The 18,585-nt window shown below is 36.9% G+C and overlaps 1 protein-coding gene across 3 annotated transcripts in view; it reads right to left on the minus strand.

The window, feature by feature from the left end:
- The window catches only part of SLC25A21 (solute carrier family 25 member 21), a 257,949-nt gene that overhangs the window by 20,746 nt on the left and 218,618 nt on the right, over window positions 1-18,585 (minus strand). For 2 of the 3 annotated variants that reach the window (XM_062623581.1, XM_062623590.1), the window contains exon 4: window positions 6,398-6,464. In XM_062623581.1, the coding sequence (XP_062479565.1) occupies window positions 6,398-6,464 (67 nt within the window). Of the gene's footprint in view, window positions 1-3,393; window positions 3,586-6,397; window positions 6,465-18,585 lie in introns of all 3 variants that reach the window. The other variant, XM_062623599.1, reaches the window with a different exon arrangement.

Below are 18,585 nucleotides of genomic sequence, written 5' to 3' on the forward strand. Positions count from 1 at the left end.
AATTATGTTACTTATGCAAATTAGCAAAACCAAACTACAATGGAGCTTCAGGATACCTTATATCCTGAATAGCCATGTGCAGTTCTGCAAAATAAACATAAGCCACTTTTGTTTCACACTCTCTGTAGCAGTGTTAGATGTGCTTCATCAGACAATTAGGCTTCAGAACTGATTTTATTAGTGTATCATGCATGATAGCATAAGTCCAATTAAAGTATTTTTTCTCTGTAAGAGTTCTCTTGCAAAACATAGTTCCCATTTTTAAATTATAAACTTTCCTTTAGCATTAAACTTTCATATAGTGGTATAAAGGTAGTGGCAAATATAATTTCTCTCAAGAAATCATCCTCACATATTTAATATAATATACTACGATCACTTTCAAGTTTCTCAGATACTAGTCTACTTCTCACCTGAGAGACGTAATTGAAGATTTTGACATTAGAAAGTCTATAGATTTTTGTAATATTTTACTGTTCACAAGCACATTTCTTTTAGCTTTTGCTCTTTACAAATAAATCTTTCACCCAATTGTCTGCTTTCAGTCAGTGGTGCACAGAAGTTCTGAGCATCTGCAGTTCCTTAGAGGATGAGTTTTGAAAGCTGTACTCTTGCGTGTTTGAATTCCAAGAAAGAAATGAGAAGCTCAGTTTCATCTGCACTGACACAGAGAAAGGCAACCATTTGTAAATGTCTTCGTTTGCAACCTAACATTTCTTGCCACCCAAACCCATTAATTTTCAGAATACCTTTTGTGAAATCTAAAAATCAAAGCTTTTTAAATTGATGGATTTGTTCATCCAAGAAGAGTATTGAGAATAACCCTGACTGCAGTGAAGTCAGTAAGAAGCTTCCTAATGGTGCAGGCAGACAGACCTTCACTGTGTATTTCTTTGTCTCTGGACAGACAAGGTCTAGCATGCATCAGTTAAGGTCTAAGATGCATCAGTCAAGAAAGAGTATTTGTGACAATGTACAAATTATTGGTAAGATTCCCTCTGAAATACAGCACACAAACCTGGCCACCTTTGTTCTAAAAGGATGACCTTAGACTACAGCGTATTCAAACCAGGGTTTTCAGGACAATAAGGGGAACTTAAAGATTTTTTTTTAAGAATGAAGACTGAAGGAAAATAAATGCTTGCCTTGTTTAGTCTAGCAAAACAGAGGCTGCAAGAGAATGAAAAAAAAGTAAGATATGTAACATAAAGTAATTGGGCATAAAAGTAAGAGCTACTAATAAATAGAATGTGTCTTGAGATCTGATGCTTTCTTACAACCAAAGGTGTGGGGTCTTGAAACAGTCTTCCAATAAGAATAATGAAGGAAAGAAATTAACCACTTGTAAGGGAGATTTTGATAAATTTATGAAGGAGATTACAGAATAGCAGATGACTAGGTTTGCTGGCCTAAGAGATCCTTTATAGTCTCAGCGCTTCTGTGAACAGCAAATCTCCCCATACCTCATATTGTTTCAAATTAGTATTCTGAAAATACGTTGCTGAAGCCACTGAAAGAGCACTTCAGGTTGATGCACATAAGACAGTTCTGAAGGGAGTGAAAATGGTTATCTAGCATGATGAATGAGGACAGCAGAAAATCTTGAGGATTATAAAGAACTGATATTTGAATTACAGAGAAAACCAAAGATACTGGAGATGCTGTTTGTTCCACATAATTTTCACACATGGAACAACACAAGGCCCGTAACTACAGCTCACTGTGAGTTCTATAATCTGTCCAAGAAGTATTCACAATTTTACATGCAAAAGGGAAGTTTTGTTTTCACAGGATGTCCAGTATTACAGGACTGAACAACAAAACCTTGTCACAGTTTCACCAAGACTGCATTGTGCAGTTGGTTATCGACTAGAGCAAGCACTGTCACATGCCCGTATAGCAAAAAGAAATCACTGGAACCTCTGATTTTCTTGGCTACTTTCCAAAGTTGACCTGTAACACCTGACTAGTTTAGAGCAAGTTGATTCAAATGAAGGCAGGATCCTCTGAATTCCACTCCCACACAAGGCTCTGATCCCTCCACACAGCACCTGCCCATGGATGTGACAATCAAACAGTTTCACCATGACAGGAAGGCAATGGGAAATGAGGTCAATGGAGATGTGGGAACTGTAAAAAACATAAGGGAATAGAGTTTTTCAGGAAAAACAGAAAGACTGGGTGACCTGTGCTGGGTCTCAGCCAAAGAAGACAAGCTCTGTCCCTCAGGGCTTAGTTACCACAGACCTATCAGAACAAAACAGCTTGTCCATAAAACACGTGCAGAGGAACATGAGTAATAAGCACCACATTGTCATTTTAACTTGTTTAGAATCCTATCCTATCGCAAAGCCAATAACATTTTTCAATCAAGCGTGGCTTCAAATGAAAAGTCAGTAGAATGACACCAAAACCATCAGAGAAACAAGTGTTAACATGTTAAAAATGCCACTATATTTAAAGCAGGAAGGAATATGAATGCAAATTAAATTGTAAAACTGAAGGACTGATACTCTGGCCAGGGGACAGATGATACATTTTTATCCTCAGTAGGGATTCTTATCTCATTTTGCAGAAAAGGTCCTAAAATCGGGGCCCTCCAAACAGTGTACAGGTTGAACACTAGTCTTGCAAACACCCTGCAAACACATTTAAAAGTATGGTACTGGCCTTGCTAATAATCAGAAAAGAGAGAAGTGTTACTTAGACTGTAGGTTTATCTTTTTGGAAAACTGAAGATATTTTATAGGTAAAAGGAAGTCTCTGGGAAAGTGTCAATTGTAAGTGTGTGAGTTACTTCACTGAACTAAGTTAATTTCTTATTGTGATAAAGTTTGCTTTATTCTCTCTCCAGCATCCTTCTACCCATTGTTACCCTTCTAACCTTTAATGGAATTTCTGGTATTCCTTAATGTTTTCCATAATGATACAGATCTGTAAAATGGTTGTAATAAAGGCAGAAATATATTACCTAGCAATTTTTTGGTCTTAAAAATGTTACCTTAAAAATCAACAGCTTCCTAGAGTCATAAATAAAATAGCTACTTAATAGTAACTATGATTTACATCATTTTAAAAAGAAAAGAAATAATAGCAATAAAACTCAGTGTAAATGTTGCTGAGTATACTAGCGTGGTTAGTATACATACAGTTTTGCCAAAAAGTATCTAGCTATATTATATGCATTTATATCATGTTTAAATAAAATGTTTTTAAAACCACAGTATACCTTGTCTTTGTCTTTACAGTTGTATTAATAGATTTGCACAAAAAAAAAAAATCTCAGAATAAATGTATTTAAAACATGCTTTTGTGTATATAATAAACAATATTGTCCATCTGGCAAAGATACACTTTAATTCAAGTTACATAGAAAATAGCCAAAGTACTTACCAGATGTCTCAATAATTCTAAGGTAAAAATATATGCTTGAAACAAGATGTCTGGGAACACATGAACAATATGAATTTGCCCCAAAAGTTCATCTGTTAACCATTGTATTGGCATCATCACTTCCTTCCTCCAAGTTCAATCTAACATAAAGTTATAAACCTTGACTTTTCATCTTCCAGAAATATCAGGTTTCTTTTTAGAAGGGAAATAAAGAGAAAGAAAAAAAAGAAATAGCAAGACAGACATGAGAACAAAGTTGTCTACAAGTGAATATCTTCAGCACTTAGCTAAATAACTGGGGCTAAATAACTTTATTTCAGTAGCTTTATTTTTATTTGCAAATATCCACACCAGATAAGTAAAATATTCCAGTAGTACAAGCACTTTTCTTCCTGGTACAAAATCTCCCTTGTCCATAGCATATACAGTTTTATGAGATATAAAAGACACTATAAGTTGAAGTTTTTCAAAAAGCTCCTTACAAACACAACCCAAGGCTGCTGAAACCTAGAAATTGCCTCTCTGCCTTTTGTGTTTCTCAAGTCTCAAAACCACAAGCATGGACATAAGTGCCCTCTGGATCTCACAAGTCAGTTTGTGGCTTTGGCAGTGCACAAGGGATACCTTAGGACCTGTTAAAATCAGGAAAACTATTAGAAGAATAGAAGGTGGAACCAAAAGAAGCAGTGACTTTTCCATTGGAGTCACATACAAATAAGGTACGCAGAAATTTGAGACAAGCTGGATTCTCTTCAGGTCAAAGCATGCATACAAACTCCACTTTGAAGGCTAGAAATTGTGCTGTCATATTGCATCTCACATTGAATTGCTTCAGTATCAAGGTTCTTATAAGGACATTACTGTGCTGCCCTATTCTATCAGAGTTTTTCTAATGTAGAACATGGTTGATGTCTTAAGGAAACTTAGAGCTTTTTTCCTCCTGATTTCCTAGGAACAGCATGAAATTCAAAAAAGTAGTGTAAACAATTAAAGAATTCAATGACTTAATTAAAAAATACATTTAGCATTTAAACTTGATTTCCACGGAAGCAGAAACACTACTGAGCCCTCATAGAAATCCCATGAAGGGAGCACCAGTAAGACATTTAAGGACCTGTGAGCTTATGATGTGCAAGAAGCTGAAAGAACCAAGTCTATTTAGCCTGGAGACAAGAAGTCAGAGGGGATGTAATTCCTGTCTTCCACCATCCAGAAGACGAAGATTGACTTTCTCAGAGGTCCACAACAGAAGCATAAGAGGCAATAGGCAAAAGTTGCAACAGGGAATTTGGATTGAATTTGAGGCAAAATTCTTCACAGTGAAAATAATTAAATACTGGAGCAGGAGCACAGAGAGGCTGCAGTCTGCATCCTAGAAGATTTTCAGGCTCAACAACACATCCAAACAACTTGATCTAACCATGAAGTCATCCCTGTTTGAATAGGAGGCTCATCAGAGGACCTCCAGAGATCCCTCCCAGTTTAAATCTTCCTGTGATTCTAGTATTATGTTGAATAACATGTGGTTTAAACCAATTTAATCCATTTGAATAAGAGAAAGTTACTCAAGACTTTTTCATGAATCAGGTTGGTGGGAGAGAAATCTAACCTGGCTTTGTATTTTAATTACATATATGCTGCTACCTAAAAAGCATAATCTGATTTTGACCTCTTTCAAATGAAATGAAATGGAGAGACAGAGAAAATATCACAGTACAAAGAATGTGAGTTATTATGAATCTTCTAAATATCATCTATCCTTCATTGCCAGTTTGTTATGAAATAGAATTTGAGTTTTTTTAGTTGTATTAAAAAATTTCGAGAGGGTGACATATGTCATTTGCATCTAAAATGCCAATGCAAACAAGAAGATGACATTACCAGAACTCCTTTAGGATTCTGTTACAAGGTCACATCCTGTCACTTTATACAAATATTATTCTTCTGCAAAGGAACTGGAATGTGAATGATTAATTGCAGACTAAGGACCAGAATCATATGCAGCCTTTTTAGAAAGAAACAAAAAAAAACCACAAAAAACCACTCCACCACCACCCCCCCCCCAAAAAAAAAAAAAAAAAAAAAGAGAAAGGAAAATCAAGACATTCTGTATAAAAACTGCTTTTAGATACATTGGTGCAACTATAGGAAACTTCAAAGTTCTGAAGTAAGACACAAAGAACCATTTTCTTGTAACACAACGATACATTTAGAACTTTAAGATGAGCTGCTTAATTGCTACCTTTTCATTAAAAAGATTGCATTACTTAACTGAAGAGATAGATGTATTGAATATTTTGCTTAGGAATGTTACTAAAATAATCCTACACATGTCAACACAGAGGACAATAAAAGAAAATAAGATCAATATTCAACAGTAAATACACTTTGATAGGCTACCATCTATTTCAGCTGTAAGAGAACCGGAGTAAATGTTCTTTGCATGATGAAGAGTTACTTTGTTCAATCTGTAAAACAGTGAAAGTATGAAGCAGAGTGCCTTTTGGAATACAAGAAAACTCTGGGCAGCACTTCAAATCTATAGATATACTACTTCAAGTTACTGAGTAAGTACTTATTAGGAGTGGCTTCATTAATGGCTTCTTGTGTTAATTTATTAAGCTATTCTTAGTTGTTTTGCAAGTGGCTAGGCATTTTCAGTAAAACAAAATGTCTAAGTCAGAGTTAATTATGAGGCTAAAATATCATTGTAGGTATTTTATTAATTTTGATTGCATAAATTAATTGTATTATTTTTTTCAGTAACATTATATGTAGAGGTCAAAATCAGCTTAGCATTTAAGAGCATTATTCTACACTTCATAATCAAATACAGTTATTATTGTGTTATCAACAGGAAAGTTTCCCACCAGTAAAAATCAGAGGATTAATATGCCAAATAAGTTCAAGATTCTAATGTCAATCAGCGGGGGAGGAATAAAATGTTTTACAGCTGACACTATCCCTACTCGTATTTTTAAGATGGAAGTATGGAGTTTTTTACCTTCACTGCCCTTTTGGGTGTCTCAGCCAAGATGGGAGGAAATATTCCTTTGTAGAAGCCAAGCAATCTAGTGAAGAAAAAATAAATTACTTTTGCATGGATAAACAACATATCATTACCATACTACCAATTCTATTTACACTTTTGAGTAAAACAAGTGAGCTTTCTGCATTTCCAAGCATACCGACAAATAACAATTCTTTTTGTTTATTTGCTAAATAAGTAATGTGCTACCAATTCTATTACCTGCTGTGAGATATCAAAGAACCAGCAACGAACAAGTAAAAATTCAATCTTTTTTTTTTTTTTTTCTGAATAGACAAGAAATCGTATTTAAAGGAAGAGGAACAGTTTTGACAGCTAAGAGAACGTACTACTTCATTTTTTAAATTTCCTTGATGTAGCAGTGATAATATTAAAATCTGAAGTCACACAATACAGACTTGGCAAACACTGCAACTTCAGCAAGTTACACACAAAAAACCTACATGCTTATTTTTAGACACTAGATTAAGACATCTTTTAAAGTTTAAATATGCCTCAAAATAGATGAAGTTTTTTTTTTTCTGCATACTTTTAACACAAGTTATCTATGAACAAAGACATAATAGAATGCATGTATTTCATCTTGGCAAAAATATTAGGCAGTATCTTGCCACTGTACTCATTCAGGTCTTTGACACTTTTTTTACCTAACTCTATAAACAATGAAGGAGTTTACAATAGCTGCTGACTTTTAGCTAGCCTGAAGCCAAATATATGCTTTGTGTTGCATCATCTAAGTTTTATATCTATCTATGTATCTACCTATGTATCTACCTATGTATCTATCTATATCTATCTATCTATCTATCTATCTATCTATCTATCTATCTATCTATCTATCTATCTATCTATCTATCTATCTATCTATAATCTGCTACAAGCGCAGCAACATACATGGCATTTGCAGGCAGCCTGAACTCTGCTTACAAGGGCAATGAAGATGCATAAAGCTGGGTCTTGGTAATGCTTTAAATGACAGGTAGTTCTCAAAATCCCAGGATAAGGTGAAAGTAGACATAGTTCTTGCCTGTTAGGTCTCCGCATTAACCTAGACAGTGCATGGGGAGAGGCATCTAATGCAATCAGGAAAAAGCTGCCTTGCCAGCCAACAAGGGTATATCTTACATTTTATCCATCTTCAGAGTTTATACACTTCTTTCAGGACTGTAAGACAATTCTGTCTACAGAAGAAATAGCTTCTTAAAGCATAGGATTTATCTCTTCTTAAAATGCTGAAAATGGTGATGTTGAAATGTGGTGATTCACCTTTCTAAAACAGCCTATTACTTGGAATACTTTTGCAGGATGTGGAAGAGTCATCACATCAACAGATTCTCCTACAGTTATCTTGTGCATGTCAAAAAAAAACCCCCAATTTAATTCACATTCCCCAGGGTAATGTAAAATAACACAAATGCTATACCATTTTTTCCACCCTTCTTCTAACACTTCTCTGGAGTTATGTTCTTAAGCTGCTTCAATATATACAAAATAAATTAGACTTTGTAAAATGCTCCAGAGTGGGAATATCACTTATCCTTCCTTTGAAGCAAGCACATTTTGAATTCCAGTCCACGATAAAAGGAAACTTTGAGCACTTTATACAATGATGTTTTCATGACAAAATGCTGAAAGTCCTCGGGCAGGAGATTTCAGGAATTCAGTTGAGTTGTCGGTTGTTTGAATTTCCTTGAAGTCTCACTTTCCAAACATAAATATATATACATACATATGTACATATATCTGTATCCTTATAGATATGGATATAACTATAAATATCTATAGATATGGATATAGCAATATAGATATACTGGATCCAGTCTTAGTCGTTAATGGTTCATACATGTTCAAAGTATATTCCTGCTGATTCAGCAAGCTACTGAAATGCTGAATAACTTTAAGCATGTGATTCATAGAGTTTCACACAAGTTCAAACTGAAACTGATGTCCAAGTAGGGTCAGCTACAAGAACACAAATTCCTATAAACACTTTCTTCTTTTCAGCTCTATCTAAACCACTGCAAGCATATCTACAACAGCCATCCCCTTTGGAATTTCTAGTACTCTGACATGACCGTAATTGGAAAATAAGCGCTCCAATGCTCTACTCCTAAGTTTAGCTCTGACTGCAAAAAAGTGAGACCCAAACTTGGCCCAGATTTCCTCATCAGTAAGAGACGCATAAGCAGAAATCTATGCAGTATAAAGCAACAGTTCAGTTCTACTACACCCAGAAGCATTGCTTAGCTTTATACAGGAGTACAGGCTGCTTTTCCAGCATGTATACTCTCATATATGCAGCTATTGAATATATAAACCTTGTAACATTGCCATGGGCTCTGAGGATCTACAGGGGAAGCTTTGCAGAAAGAATGTGGAAGGGAAGGGTATATCAGGAATTTGAGCAACATATCTGCCATCTCAGCAACCCTGTGAGGCAGATAATCACTTCTAAAGAGTAATCCACCATTCTATTACATCTTGGTGTTGAAGTACCAGAGATTCGGATAATCAGCGGGCCAGGCGGTGGATTGTTTGGAAATTCTCGAGAAATGGGAACTGAAAATATGAGAAGCAATTATCCATTGCTCCTGAATCACAGAAGGGTTGAGGTTCAAAGGGAACTCTGGAGATCATCTGGTCCAAGCCCCTGATCAAGCAGGGCCACCTAGAGCTGATTGCCCAGGACCACCTCTAGACAGCTCTTAAATATCTCCAAGGAAGGAGATTCCACAGAGATCCAGGAGATCTCTGTGGCAGTGCTTGATCACCCTCACAGTAAAAAAGTGTTTCCTGATGTTCAAACGGACCCCCCCCCCCCCCCGTCCCATTGTGACAACCTGCTCATTCTTCCTGGTCAGGTGGCCCATAGTAGACATCTCCTATAAAGTTGCCACTATTGGTCTGCTCTTTAATCCTTACCCATAAGCTCTCATTATTCACCCTCAGACAGAGCTCCATGCACTCCAGCGGCTCTCTCCCACAAAGGGCAACTCCCCCTCCTTGTCTTCCCAGCCTGTTCTTCCTAAAGAGTTTCTATCCCTCCACTGCACTGCACTCCAGTGATGTGAGCCATCCACTGCATCTCTGGGGTCTCAACAAGATCCTACTGCTGCAGCTCTCTACACACTACCACACACTGTGTTTAGCCCCATGCTGTGTGCCTCAGTGTGCAGGCACTTCAGAGAGACTTCCTTGTTTACATGCAAATGCTTGAGGTGATGCTACTTAAGCCCTGTTTTGTTCATTTTTGTGTTTTTGTTCACATCACTGCAGGTGCTTTGCTTGTCAGCCTGTCCATTGCTCCCTCAGAGCTGTGGTAACTCTCTCCACCCCTTGTGGTTTAAAGCTCTCTTTATCAGGTTAGCCACCCTGCGGCAAAGATACCTATACAAAGATATTACTGTGCATGTCGTGTCAAGCTGATCTGTTTGTTGCAGCTGTAAGGTCAACACTGAATATTTTCTGCTGGAGGAATCTTTACTGTGAACCAGCAGAATCTGCAGAGCTCAGCAACTACATTCATGTCTCTGTGAATCCTTATGATTTTAAAGGATCTGTAACTGGGTTTCACCACTTTACTCCCTTCTTCTGTGGAGGTAAATATCGTCATGAAAGACAAGAAGGAGTTAAGGTCTACTCCTATGGAACGCATTAAGTTTAGAAATCTAAAAACACATGAAAACTGTGAGGATATACATCCATATATGCAATATGTAATTCAGTAAACATGGTAAGAACTAGCTCAGTATTTAATTATGAACTGTGGTTTAGATTTTTCTTCTTCCTCATTTAGAATAGAAACAGAAAAACAGTTAGTAAGCACAGCCAGTGAGATGAAAGGAATAAAAGGAAGGAGGAAGTAGATGACAATCCTGTCTCAACACTGCCTATTGTCAACTGACTATTTTTTTGCATAAAGCTTAGTCTCTTTTAGAAACTTCTGCGCCTGAGGTGGAGGACAAGCAGCTGCCCCAACTTTTCCAAGTAATGCTTTACAAGTTGTGCCCATCAAAGATACAATTATTTGAAATCTTTGCAAAATGAGCTATTTGCTTATTTTAAAAAAACCTAGCATGATAGTAACAAAAAACAGGAATGGCCTTGTCAGTCAGAAAGTACATACACGTACAACAATCTTACACTTCTCTTATCCTTGGTCAATAACACTGAGTTAGCCTACTTGCACACAGTGTATAGTTTTTCAAAGTCAGCTGGTGAATGGTGATGACATTTCACATTTGAAAGATATTATCACCTGGATTCAGGCCTTCCTTCAGAAAATCTATGTTCAGAAAAAAACACAGAACAGCGGCAGCAATCACTGCAGCGTGTGATAGAAGAGAAGGGCCGTGACATCATATCCCTAGCTAGGGACACTGGAAAGAACAAGTAAATCTCTAACAGAAACACAGCTACATCTTATTTTGTTTCAGCATTAAGGGTCTAAATGAACATCACCATTCAATTGTACTCTGGGCAACAGCCCAAACTCATCTTTGCAGCAGTTGATTTTGAAACATTACAGTCAATCATATCTTCTCAATTTGTTCTTCCAGGCTTTCGCTATCCTTCTGGTTTCCATTTCTTGTTTGGAAGCCTTGAGTCATTCACCCTGGCAAGACGACCAACCTAAATCAGTTATTTTCTTCGAATTATACTGAAATCGGGATCTTGCTTAGTTTGTTGTTTTATTCTTCTGTCTTTCACATAATTTTCCCTTTAAGGATCTAATAAAGCTGATTGAAGGCATGAGCACAATATTCCCTTTCTTCTGTTGCTGTCAAATCCAAGTCTCTTACCCACATTGTTGTATAATTGAAACAAAACCCCTCTTAGGTCCAATTCTGCTTTCATTCCCGCTGCATTATCCCAAGTATAAATAAAGGACCTGGATTTCATGACAACATCAGTTACATTAAACAAGTATGTGACTTTCTGATTTTACATAATGTTTCATTTCAAAAAAGGGAAGCAGTTTTTGAAACACACTTGGTAAAAGGGTAGGTGTTCTTCAAAAGAGGAAGTATATGTGTCTAAATAATAAAATTTGCTTAGAGTTTCATTTGCATCAGCAAAAGGTATCTTTTGATTTCATGGTAGCATGTTGTGAATCTATTACTAAAATAAAGTAAATCAACTGAAAACAGGGCAATATTACTTTAATATTTCTAGTAGTGCGATGTAATCTTTATGTTGACCTAGCTGGAGATTTAAAAAAATTCAAGTTCCCAGAATTGTCAGAAGAACTAGCTAGTGCTTGGTGAAGGCAGGCACAAATTAGTACCTACTGCTGAGTAAAAGGGACATACAATTCAGCTGTGTGCAAGCAGCACTAGCCAGTTCACACATGTAGCTCACCCTCAATCACAGTGTTTACAATCATTTGCCCAGCTGAAGAGATATAGGGGAGGCTATAGGGAAGGCTGGGTGTCATTCATGGCAATAGGCACAACGTTAGGTATACTTTAAAAGGCATTAAAGGTTGGAAACATTCACAGGAAACCAAGCTTGGACACTGGTGCTCTCCAAAAAGTTTTTTTCTTGGGAAGTATGTTATGTGTATTATCCTACTGCAAATGTTAAACTTATATCCCTACAGGAACCTCATATAAAGCTATCAATGACACACTTAGCCAAACTGGCTTCTGAATTTCTATAATGGAAATATATTTGTTTATCCATTTTGTGTCAACCATGCAGTTATCTGCCATTTTAGACACCAGCACTAAATACTAGGTATTTATTTTCAAAGCATATTTCACTTTTTTCACTGAGCTTTCACTGCAACACATGGGAATTAAGGAAAAGCCTCTTTTTTTTTTTTTTTTTTTCCCAACAAATGAATGTAATACAGAATTGTATTACCAGGTGTCTGTAGTAACACTGATGTTATGGTATGTGCTAAAAGACAACCAAGCATCTAGCTATAAGAATACTAGAAGCAGACCAATTAATGAAAGAAATCCCTCAAATAAGACAACATAGGTACAAAAAGTGACTGGTTAAAAGGGAAGGGGCTGTCAGTGAAAAGTATTAAGATAATTCAGAAAAACACTAAACAGTAGAGGAGCTGGCTCTGAAAAAATCAGACTGGCCAAGAAACGGATTAATAATCAGCATTAATCTACCCCACTTATTCAAAATGGCAGTCATCACCATATTTACTGCATGTGGGTCAGATTATGAAGTTATTATGATCCATCACCTATGTGACTGTTGTTCTTACTGAGAAATGAGCCTTTCTTCCATTAGTTTTAATCACATCTCAATCTCTTGGTCAAAATGCTAGTTAATTTTTGGCTTTCTAGGCTGCACTCTGAATTAATATGAGTTACAGGACACACCTAAATATAAATCCCTCAAGAAGAGGAAACACGAAACTTACCCCTTCGTTTCTTCTGTCTATGGCAGCAAAAAGTGAGAGTAAAAAAAAGGAATATTTGTTAAAATTTCTCTCTATTCAAAGGAGGGTCTGGTCCTGTCTTATATTACATCTTTCTCATGTGTTTTCTGCTTTGTTATACCAAAGCACCTAAAAGAACAGTTTTAGGAAGGTGAAGTTGGAGCCTTGCACTGTAACGTACAACATAGCCTCAACAGTTCTCCATGTGCAAAAAAAAGAACATCTTGTTCTGGCTTTTTTCCCTAGGATGATTGCAAATTAATTAGTTAAGTGGTACATTGTTACCATGTACTGCTTGAGTAATAGATTCATGTGTATTAAATTAGATTGGACTTTTAAAAATGGAGATACAATACACACCTCTGCCACTTACTCTGCAAGTGCCAGGTGCCTGTGAAGCTGGGCTGACCACCACTGTCAAGGGAAGAATTGGGCTACCTGGGAGGATGGCAACTGCAGGCAGGCGGAGAGGCAGGACCCTATCAGCTGCAGCATGCGCTGCATGCTCCCACTGCTGTCAGCCCAGGGGTAGGAGCAACAATGCTCACTCTGCAGGGCTCCCTGGCACCTTTGCTTTTTCCTTCTTAACACTTTTCTTGTAGGTTGGCCCCCATTGCCGATGAACAAAACTCCAGTTTTGCCCATGTTTTTCAGAAGACTTAGGCTGGTATGTTTGATGTAATTCCTGTTGAAATCACTGCAAATGGCAGCATTATTAGCACTGGCAGCTGGTCTAGGCTCTTACAAACTTGCCTGCATGTAATCACTAGCTGGGCTGTAGAATGGGTCTACATGTCTCATTTCTTACAACTGACAGCATTTTCTTTCCCCAAAGACTTTCCCTCTAGCTGCCCCTTTGTTTGCAATAGGAACAAGCTACAGACATGCCAAAACAGCTTTGCCTAGAGCTTCTGAAACAGAAAAACTCTTCATTCCATTTTGGATTGTCAGAACTGGCAGAATGCTTCATTTGTTCAGTAGGAGTTTTAGTTGTTCAAACACTAGAAGAGAATTTAAGGATTTCCCCTCCCCCTGCTTTTGCTAACAGTACTGCCATAACTGGTATGACAGGAAGCAGTCACTGATTTAGAGTAGCTCCGCACCTACATCTACCGAAGCAAAAGAATTCAAGAAGATGATTCATTTTTAGTTTTAATACCAAAGAGAAAATATACATTTGCAGCTATGTCCTTAGAAATCTTTCTCTGACACTAGAATAAAAGTCACAGGATAAATAGGTTTGGTTTTGGAAAAGATTGACAGCATTTCTCCATGGTAAACTGCTGCTGTGATATGTTAAATGAAAATGATGAGATGAGCAAAATTTCTGTGCTTGTCCTGGGAGTGTGTTCTACTCAGATTGGTTGTGACTTCATAAAAACACAATATTAAGTTGTTTTAATTCCATCAGAAAAAATGTGGCTCAGGAAGGAAATTTTTGATTGCAAGTTAATGTTAGCCTTCATTGGAATAAGTTATACTCTTCAGTATCCACATGCGTAATCCCTAGGGAGTTATATGACTACATGTATTCTTTCCCATCTGCTAGCTAATATGAGATTCAAGAGGCTTTCAATGTCATTATATAGATTAGTGACACTCCCAAGAGGACTCTAGGTTCATGATACAGTGAATAATTTACAATGAGATTTAGAAGAACAACTTTCAGAGATCATTTTCTGTTTGTATGAGTTTTGCACCTGCAATTATATGTGCTTGTAATTTAGGTTACTTAGATGTTTCTAATTTACAGATGCAATCAGTGATGTAGATACTTAAACTGAACTGAACTGCAGGCAACCATAACTGCAGGTGCAAACTTTTGTCTGCAATGATTTGAATTCATAAACACATCAGTTTTTTGAAATCTAAAATAAAACTAGGCCAAGAAGTGGCTTTATAATTTTTTTAACAAACTAAAAACTTTACATATTTTTCTTGTTTCTCAAAAAGTCTGAAAGTAGTGCTTTTTAGCTTCTAAAATAATAGAGTATCATTAAGAATAATTAATTTGATTCCATCTTTTAGCACTTCGACCTTTAAGATATTTTTCTTACAATACTTCTAGCAGGAAATCATAAAAAGATAGTTGCACCAGAAGACAGCAAGTCTTATATATACAGTGATCAAAGCGGGCAGAATTTGTAGCGCTACTAATGTAGCAAACAGCACCATGAATAGGTACACATACTGGCACTTGAGTTCCCATCTTGTAGGCAGTTGTGGTACCTAGACGTACTGCGGGAGAGAAAGGTATCATTACACAGATATGTGAGGAAACTTGCACAAATGGCATCTACCTGTGTAAGGACAGACAAAATAGCTCTATGTCGCTGAAACTGGATTCTGTTGTAAGAAAGTTATTAGAAAGAATTTGATGTACTTGGGAGCAAGAACACAACTCCTTGAAACCCACAAATTTCTTACAGTTACAGATACTGTCCCTAGGCAGAGAGACACAGTGTCACAGATCCTTTCCTGCACCTTTGGAGTGCCACCGTGCAATGCCAGTGTGATACAGTGAGGACATGGGTGTAAAACTGAACTCCAGCCCTTTGTTTCAGCCAGCTCACCCCAGCCCAGGTTATACTGCTTAAGAAAACTGACAGATGAAGATCTGCGTTATACAACAAATATCATGTATGCTGGAGGGATGCCCTAAAAGGTACCTCCCACTCTTCATGCACTGTACACAAACTCCCTAAAAATACCATATGGATTAATAAATTTTCCTCAGTGTTACTCCTATCAGAGAACAAATAGAGTTGACAGTTAATAACAAAACACTTTTTTTTTTTTTCAATCACAATACGTTTTAAACATGAAAGCTTCCTTTGCAGGCCATATGCAGCAATGCTTCCAAACAGATTACATGATGTATATGCCCCATCCCTGGCAGTGTTGAAGGCCTGGTTGAATGGAAATTTGAGCAACTTGGTCTAGTGGAAGGTGACCCTGCCCATGGCAAGGGGTTGGAACTAGATGATCTCTAAGGTCTCTTCCAACCCAAACCATTCTACAATTCTATCATTTTATGATTCGACGATTCTATCTTCAATACTATGAAACTTGTACACTATGACAGCATTCTTCTTGTCCTTCCCACAAAATGTATAAGATAAAACATTATGATGTCGTGTCATTATTTTGTCTGGAGAGGTGACTAACCTTCATTCTGAGTTTCTCAAAAAGGATAGGCAAGGTAGGTTTAAATGACTGAGAAATGAAGATTTATCAATGATTTACCAAAGGATTCCAACAAACCTGACTGTTAAACAATTAGAAACAGAACTTTGCAAGGCTTTACACCAGTGGTATATTTTAATATAGTTACGGGTGGAAAACCTGCTACAGGATCGTGATGCAGACATACGTAAACACTTTTGAGGCCAGATCATCAGGCAAGACAAATATGTGAAGGGAAGAATCATGTAGAAGTTTCTGCCCTAATTATTATTATTGCTACTTATTATACAGTGATGTATTCTTGGCTTCCTGTAGCATCCCCACCTGACAACAGTCCCTTCATCTGCATGGACATCTATAAAGAAACCTGATTGAGTTCTTTTTTTCTGAAAGCAATGGAGCCTGTGTCACACTGATGTGGCAGTTTCTACTGGGTTATTTATTTTCTGCAAAACCTTGCAATGTGTTCTTTGAGCAGCAAACCTGCCTCAGCAGGTTTAACCTGACCATCTCTTTTGAAATGTTTTTTTTTTCTCAGTATACTCTTCTGATCCAGCACCCTTCCCAAGTTGAATTCTTCTGCAGAAAAGAAATTTTGCCACTTTGGCATTGAATAAACAAAACAAATGAACCCTCTCTCCCAAATTGCTTTTAAAAGCATACAGAAAATTTTACTTTACAAATGAACAAACTGTTCCATGTACCAATTCAAGCAAATGCAACACAAGCTCTTTTACAGCAGACAGTGTGATTTTTTTGTGTCAAACCTGTCTGCATTTTATGAATTAAAATAACAACACCTTTATAAATATATCAGAAAGACGCTTTGGGTCAAATTTGCTTTTCTTCCAGATCTCTAATTTTCTCTGAATTTGCAAAAGAGGAATACTTTTTTCTTGCTTACTTCACAAACATGTCATGAAGCTTGCTGGGTAACCAGCTCTGAGCTGGATTTAGAATTTGGCCAGATTAGCCAGAGATTATCATTGCACCTTCACAGCAGTATGATTTGCCATGATCTCACGCTCTGTAAGTGTAACTGCAATTTGCATCCATGCTACTTCCTTGTCCACCATCATTGGAGAGCATTATAAAGTCAATATAAACAACATTTCACCAGGCATGACTAAATGGTTACCTGCTATTCTACAGAGTTGATTTAGAGACACGTGAAAACCCTCTCTTATGGACAGTACAGCCAGCAAGGATATAAAAACACACTTATATTGTTCTGAGTTAATAAGCAGTCAGAACCAATCTTTCCTTGTAAGCCTGTGCCCAGCAAACTGCTTTGGAAGACAAAAGGGTCTACACTAGAAGCAGATTTGCAAGGCAAGGGTGGGCAGAGAGCTCCAAGTGCAGTGGCTGCTGCTGTAACTGTAGATGGTCTTGAAGGAACAGGTGGTAGTCATTTGAAGTGCTGGGCATCCACAGGCAATGCTCCGAGAAAAGGCATCCAATGCTATGAGTATTGGTACATAGCACTGTAGGTTTTTCTACAGGTCCTGTTTTGCTGCAAGTTAAAAATGCTGAAATCCAACAAGCAACAATGAGCTTCTTATGAAATGTGCGCCTGCAGTTCAAGGAAGAATTACACAATTTATGATTTTGTACTGCAACTATGTAAAACTGGCAATACAGTAAAGAGAAACAGTACTGTTGTCAACAGGCTTGTGTCCTTTTGGGTTACAAAAGATCAGACAAGGATATCACCTGCGGCCAGCTGAAAATTATCTAAACAGCTGCATAACTAAAAAATGAGAGAAATCATAAATTCTTGAGCAGTAGTATTTCTGAATGCAGTAGTTTAACTTCACTTTGTTTTGCCATGATGTAGCGGTTGGTTTATGATGAAATTTTCTTCTGTGGAAGAACATACCTTTTAGTAAGCAAAGTTTTACACTTTCTTATGTAAAAGTGAGTAACAGTGACAGAGCAGTGGACTCTTCTTCATTGATTCAGCTCCTACTGAAGTCAAAATAATCCTCCTTATTTTAATAGAGTTTATACCACATCTTTTGCAAAAAAAAGTTTTAAGAAAGTCTGGAGAATGCAACTACCCCTTTTCTTTCAAAGACTACATGCTCTTTATTTTTTTATCTAAGCATTCAAGACTTTTTTTTGTATCGGTGGCTTTTTCTTCCTATTTTTCTTCATTTTTTTAATCTATGAAACCTATAATCCCAATTCCAAGTAAAAAACCTTTGAACCTTTAGTTTTCCAGAGACAAAACAGAGCAGATTACTGCTACATTCAAGATTTAAGCAAAACCAGAGAATCTAATTTATGGATACTGATATATGTCTATTGCCCTATACTGAGACACACCACTAACAAACACAACCAGGCTTGCATAAAGAATATCATACATTTTGATTAAAGATTTGTAACAGAAAATATCTTTTGTTTTAGAGACACTTAAAAATGACTAAATGTACATTTTGATAGTGAATGTCTAAAATTTATGTTTGAGGATATAAAAAATCTTGATCAATAGAGAGTAGAAAAAGAATTGTATTGCTTTTCATTGTCTCTGGGGTCTGCCCCACAC

The sequence above is a fragment of the Pezoporus occidentalis genome, unplaced genomic scaffold, assembly GCF_034315485.1.
Source record: "Pezoporus occidentalis ecotype Australia unplaced genomic scaffold, CSIRO_AGI_Poc_V1 ctg108, whole genome shotgun sequence".
NCBI lineage: Eukaryota > Metazoa > Chordata > Aves > Psittaciformes > Psittacidae > Pezoporus > Pezoporus occidentalis.